Source organism: Halyomorpha halys, unplaced genomic scaffold (genome assembly GCF_000696795.3).
Source record: "Halyomorpha halys isolate HHAL.00 unplaced genomic scaffold, Hhal_1.1 Scaffold892.1, whole genome shotgun sequence".
Taxonomy (NCBI): Eukaryota; Metazoa; Arthropoda; class Insecta; order Hemiptera; family Pentatomidae; genus Halyomorpha; species Halyomorpha halys.
Genome location: NW_027105126.1, coordinates 170,784 through 177,115, shown reverse-complemented (window position 1 = coordinate 177,115; position 6,332 = coordinate 170,784). Strand labels below are relative to the sequence as shown.

Here is a 6,332-nt window from a genome sequence, read left to right as displayed (position 1 = left end):
ATAATATTTAATTTAAATTTTTTTTATTTTGGTACTCTAAGTATCATATTAATACCATACATTTCATGTTCAACATATTTACAAGGATATTTTACAGGATAAAAAAGAAAGTTGAAACTTATAAATAACAGAAAGGAAATAGACTATTATGATTTTACATACTATGATTGGGTAAGAAAAACTTAATTTTAATATTTATAATTAATAAGGAAATCCTCTGTTTTTGAATGTAATGGAAGTTATGATAATAAACTGGATAGGAAAAAAATATACTCACGATTAACGATATTGTAATATCAAAATAAGTGTTAAAACGAGCAGTTGCTAATGTCTTTGATCTAGTAACTCCTCCAGAAGTGGTTCTGTGAGCATTCCTTCGGTACTGGCATTCCAAATCAGGATCTTTAAAAAGGAGGGTCCATCTTCTTAGAGGAGGGGAAACAAAATAACTACTCTCAGACTGGCTATTAACCTAAAAATTAACCAGTAAATTTTTTAAATGATTTAATATTAAAAAAAGTAAATATTTAACATAATAATCATGAAAAAAAAATAATAACATAATAATGCATATTATTGTGTTATAGAATATTTAAAATTAATATCAATCACCACAAACCCACAAATAAATGCCGGTCAGTTCTCAACTTACACCACCTGAACATAGCCCATTTGGTCTTATAATAAATAAAATAAAAAAAAAATAAAAATGTTATGAATATAAATATTAAAACTATATTAAGTGAATATTGATGGAGATGCAGGAAGTGCAGATTTCAAAGATGCCAAAATATTTAAACCGCAACAGGAAAGGGAGATCTATCGGACCCAGTTACAATTATTTGTTTAGTCTTTATATCAAATCATATGTTCAATATAAATCATTTAGTAATGTATTTATTTGTATAGAAGCAGATAATAAACTTTAAAAAATTCAAATATAAAAAATTAATTAGTTCAGAACACCAAAATGTAAATCAAATTAATATCGCTATGGGTCCCTCAAATTCATATGTCGCCCAGAGGATTAAAGATTAATTGGAAGTGATGATCAAATAAGTTAATTATTTTTTGGGGTAAATTGTTAACACTAATGAAACCACTTTATATAGCAAAAATGCCTGCATGGAAATAAATTCTGAAGGGAGCTAAGAGCATACCCGATTTTTAACCATTCAAAGGTCGTGTAACTTTGCTGGCTATAAGCTGAAATCATTTTTCATCTATCATTCTATGAATACAGGAATTTGAATGGGAATCAATATCACTCCAATACTATCACTGAAATAAAAAAGCAACAAAAATGTTCTTTTCAAGACTTGTTTGACAACTGTTTCTTCCCAGAGATAAAGAAATATTGTGATGAAAACGGTGAACTATTTGACAATGCTTTACGTCATTGTCTCTCTCAAGACAAGGCAAGTCTCGTTCAAACACAAAAGTGACTTATTTACTTCCTAATAATATTAGAGAGCTACAGCAGATGGATCAAATTAGTAACACTAAATTCAAAGTTCATTTAAGGACTGGGATCAGCTGAGCAAGAACATAGATATGAGTGACTGAATGATCACAAGATGAGACTGCCATCATATTATAATCAAAATGTATTAATTCAATTAATCTTCATAAAATTAAGATTAAGAAATGAATGCAGAGAATGGAATCTAAGACAAATTTTCCCTGAAACAACTGAAAATTTAGAACACTTGGAGCACATGCATGGATGACACAACCACATACAAGGCATTTCCTAATGATTTTGTAAATTAAACCCATAGCTTCCTATTTCTTAGTTCCTGAATAGTCTGTTATTTTATTAATCCTTCCTTTTTTGAAAAATAAGTATTATAACTATTTAGTGATTTCCATTAATAACAATTAAATTGTATGTATCATAGTGACCATCAGGATAAGATAATAACAATACAATAATATTTGCTTAATACGATGATATCAACATACCTGAACACATTTAATTAACTGGAGATCAGATTGTTTCCTTAGTTTTTGAAAACAAGCCCCAAAAGAATCACCTATAGGAGTAGGTAGTTTAGGTCCTTTACCTACATCATAATTGAAAAAAATTAGAACTATAATATTTAAAAAATAAAATTTAGGAAAAAGATTTAAATATGAATTAAGTAAACAGTGGATAAGAAAAACATATCGGAAAAAGAAATTCATATATATATATATATATATGAAATTTCTGAAGAGATAAGATGTGTTCTAGGCCTTCATTAGGAACTTTTGATTTATTATACAATCAATTAATAATATAAAAAATAAACAAATGAAACAATGGCAAATTCATACTGATAAAGTATTTTATAATTGGAAGATGGTATCCCAAAAATAATTATAACATCTAATATTAAAATAAAGATCTAATTTCTAAGATTCATAAAAAATACATACTAATTATATACTCATTTTGACATTGTTAACATGTGATTGAAACAAAAAGATTTCCTAGATGATTCAGTTTTTAATGAAATTTGAAAATAATTTAACTAAATTCAATGAGTCTCATATAACTACAAACGACATACAGATGAGCAACCTTGCCAGTGATTGAGATGGCTGGGTTAAATAGCTATATACACTTCAATACTGTAAGATATAAGGAATAAAGGATAAAAATATATGTAAAATAAATTAGAATCCATTACCTTTTTCAAGCTCATTGAGAGAAAACTGACTTGATGTATAGTAACCGCTAACTCTATGATTCATGAGCTCATTTGTTGTCAACCCATTCATAGAAAATAACTGTAATAAAATTTACAGAATTTAAAATTTCATTTAAAAAATACTTAAGAGTTTAATTTTTTATGAGCAACTCTTGAATTAGATATCTATTATATATAAAAAATAAGGTATAATTTTTTGGTGTTGGAAAGTTTTCCAAATTTTATATTAAAATAGGTGATGAATTTCAACTTCCTTTATTGGTTCTTCACTTATCTTTACATTCAATGCCGGATGTTTTGGGTCTTCGCTTTACCATATTCAGCATCATAATGAAATTTACTTTTTTTTTTTTTCAATGTATTCCTATTAGGCAAACAAATATTTTCACAGTTAATTAAAATTATTTTTAAATACTAAGCTCATTAAAATAATTTCATATGGAATCTGTGTAGGCTCTGAGACAGGATGGAGGGAAATATGTAACTTCTTGGCACTAAAGATATGAAAATAATTTTTGATTAATAAACTGTAAACATTTATTTGACTAATGGGAGTGCATTGTAAAAAAATGAGAGTAAATTGTATTACGACGTCGAACATGGGGAAATGATACCTTAAAGTCCAGAATTAAACGCAAGAATTGAAGAGGGATTGAAAACAGGAAGTTAAAATTTACTATCTGTAAAGTTACCTGTGTAACTATCCTCCTTCATCCAAATACATTCAAAGTTTAAATGATAATAAAGAAACATGTATATTGTTATAAACAATATAATATCAAGAAAATCTTTTCAACATACACAAAGGAAATAACAGTTTACTTGATAAATAATTAGCTTGCATGACAGAAAAATATCTCTTCAGTTCAACAGTTAAGCAGTAAGCATTAGCTACACATTAATTTATACTATACCCAGAACTGTACATACTGAGACCAAATACCCGATCCGATCAGTTACAAACAGAAGAAGTGATAGGTATCCCATGGAGGGCCTAACAAGATCAAGAGGGGAAAGCCTGCATTGATGTGGCTAAGCTGTGGAAGTACGAACACAACTTCCTGCACATATATCACCAAACCAGTTAATTAATACAAAAACAATGTATTCTAGCCCCTCATCAGTAATCTGTATTGTATTACTCTCAAAAAACTCTTGGACTGCAATTTCAACGTCTGTAAAATTATCAATTTTGTTAACTTGAAGGAAATGGGTAAGTTCCCCTGGTAAGTTCGTGAGTACTTGTGGACAGATTTGACTCAACAGTTTTCTACAGAACCTCATCAATATTCATTAATGGATGCCCGAAGCCCTTTTACCTTTCCAACATCGTATCTCCACTGCTAAATTTTTCAAACCAAAACCGCACTGGTTAAGGACACGTTCCCCTTCATTTTTAAATATTTCACGAGTTGCTTCAGCAGTTGTGATATTTTTTTTCCAGTAATGCTATAAAATTATGAGAATTTCATAAGATACTGTCATGTTTCTTCTTTGAAACAAATAACTAAACTGAGACTTTTTTTGAAGAAGTAAAATGGGATTAAACAAGCTTAGAGAATGCTCTAAAGGGATTATTAAGTATTGGAAAGTATTAAAATATTTACAGTCCTTTGAAATCTTGAATTTGATAAAATGGTCCTTTTTTTTATACACCCCATAATTTAAAAAAAGAGGGAGATGGAAAGCGAGTTTGAGTAAATATTTGTTAATGAAATTCCTTTCATTTACATTCTTTATTTCTATTCCAGTCCTTTATTTCCATTAAACATGATGTTTATTTCAGTTCAATATAAACCATGGCTCCAAAGAGACCTACTAACAATTCTTTCCATAAAAAAAACAAAAAAAAAAAAAAAAAAAAAAAAAACAACGCCAATGGAGACAAAATAAGATGTTCTAATTTAATAAAATTCTTCCAACATTCATTTCCAAAAAAAGAAAAATTGAATCCCAAACTTTCAAACTTAACTAAAAAATTTATGAGAAATAAACAATTCTTACAAGTCATATCCTTAAAAGCAACACAAACTCGGACATATTAATAATATATGGCACTAATCTCATTATTAGGTATTTTTTAATTTTTACTCTTGATTATTAGTAATCTCACTAATTTGAACAACTCAATAGTTTATATTCAACCCCTATCCTCTAGAAAATATACATATTTTTTATTTATATCATAAATGTGAATGTGTGATCTTATCACTCACACCTTTATATAAAAGAAATCATATTATTTACCAATAAAACAGTTCTGTTGGAAAAAATATAAAATAATTTTGATTTTCTTGACATAAATTTATAAAATTAAAATTTGACTTAAATTAAATTAAGAATCTCAGTCTTGATTTTTATATAAATACAGTAAAAATTTCAAAATTTATTTCAATTTTGACACAATGTATTTGACAACACAATGGATAAAAAAAAAAATTACAAACCTGTTGCTGAATACTACTTCGTCTGCTGTTGCTTCTGATTCCAGAATCCTTCCGGCTATTCAGTGACTGACAAAAACTAAGGTCATCTTTAGGAACATCTAAATGTACAGGTATCTGTTGAAATGAAGTACCATTAAAAAAATTTAGTAATAAATTTCTAAGGCCGAATAAAATAAAAGAACAATTTCGTTTCGAGAAAAAATCATGAGATTAAGAATTTAAATTAATTTTAAGAATCAAAATTGGGATTTGTCATTTATACAAGGAATTCAGTTTCTGCTGTACTTTATTCTGTCAAAATCCATAGCTCATGAGAGCTAGGGGATATAAAGGGATGTATAGTATGGACTATATATACAGTGATAATTTATAGGAAAATTTATAATTATAAATTGGTGTTCAAGACTTAAAAAATGAAGTTGATCTTTAATTGAATTTTCAATTTATTAACTTTCAATCAAAATTATTGAGGAGAAAAACTCCTTATGTGGTCCTAAGGAGTTCTTCCTCTCAGTCATTAAACCCATTTTGAACAAAAATAAAATTATATAAGAATAAGAAAATGTCTACTTTAGTTAGTAAAAATATTATTTTTTACATGTACATATACATATAGGTTTTGGCCTTTTCTACCTTTGGCCATTTTAAAACCTTTTTCCTGATTTTTCACCCTAGCCACTTTATTAAAATTATTTTGTTTCATAAAAACTACGCAACAAAAATATTAGTTGACAATTATAGATAATTTTTTCTTGAGAATTTACATCTGTATTATATTAATATATATGACACAAACATTCATTTTATTTTAAAACATATATTGTTGTTAAAATTATATAAACTAATATTTTGTTGTAAAAAAGATTTAACTAAAAAATATGGTGAGCCATATCACCACTGATTATTTCTCTGATTTCCAAAATATCCTATTCCTCAGCCTTCTCTTAAAATGCATTCCCAATGCAGAATAAGAGTTTTCCTCAACTCGTTTTCCCATCATCCCCCTCACACACTCATGGGGATTAGAATAGAAAAAAATAAATAAATATCTCGATATTTTTCTTTAAATATACATATATAAATATATGTATATATATTGTAATATGCTCTTTTTTAGTAAATAGTATATTTTTGATGTATAAATGGTTTTTAATATGTTTTATTTTATGTATCATTTTAATATTCATTT

At 27.3% G+C, this 6,332-nt stretch overlaps 1 protein-coding gene across 4 annotated transcripts in view; it reads right to left on the bottom strand.

Moving 5' to 3' along the window:
• Positions 1-6,332, bottom strand: part of Ac13E (Adenylyl cyclase 13E) — a 41,194-nt gene that overhangs the window by 12,416 nt on the left and 22,446 nt on the right. For all 4 annotated transcript variants that reach the window (XR_010843760.1, XM_014430456.3, XM_014430455.3 and 1 more), the window contains 4 exons: positions 5,144-5,257; positions 2,676-2,775; positions 1,966-2,066; positions 278-472 (listed from right to left, as the gene is read on the bottom strand). Coding sequence is in view for 3 of the 4 variants with exons in the window: in XM_014430456.3 (XP_014285942.1) it covers positions 278-472; positions 1,966-2,066; positions 2,676-2,775; positions 5,144-5,257 (510 nt within the window). In the remaining variant the exon portion in view is untranslated. The remainder of the gene's footprint in view (positions 1-277; positions 473-1,965; positions 2,067-2,675; positions 2,776-5,143; positions 5,258-6,332) is intronic.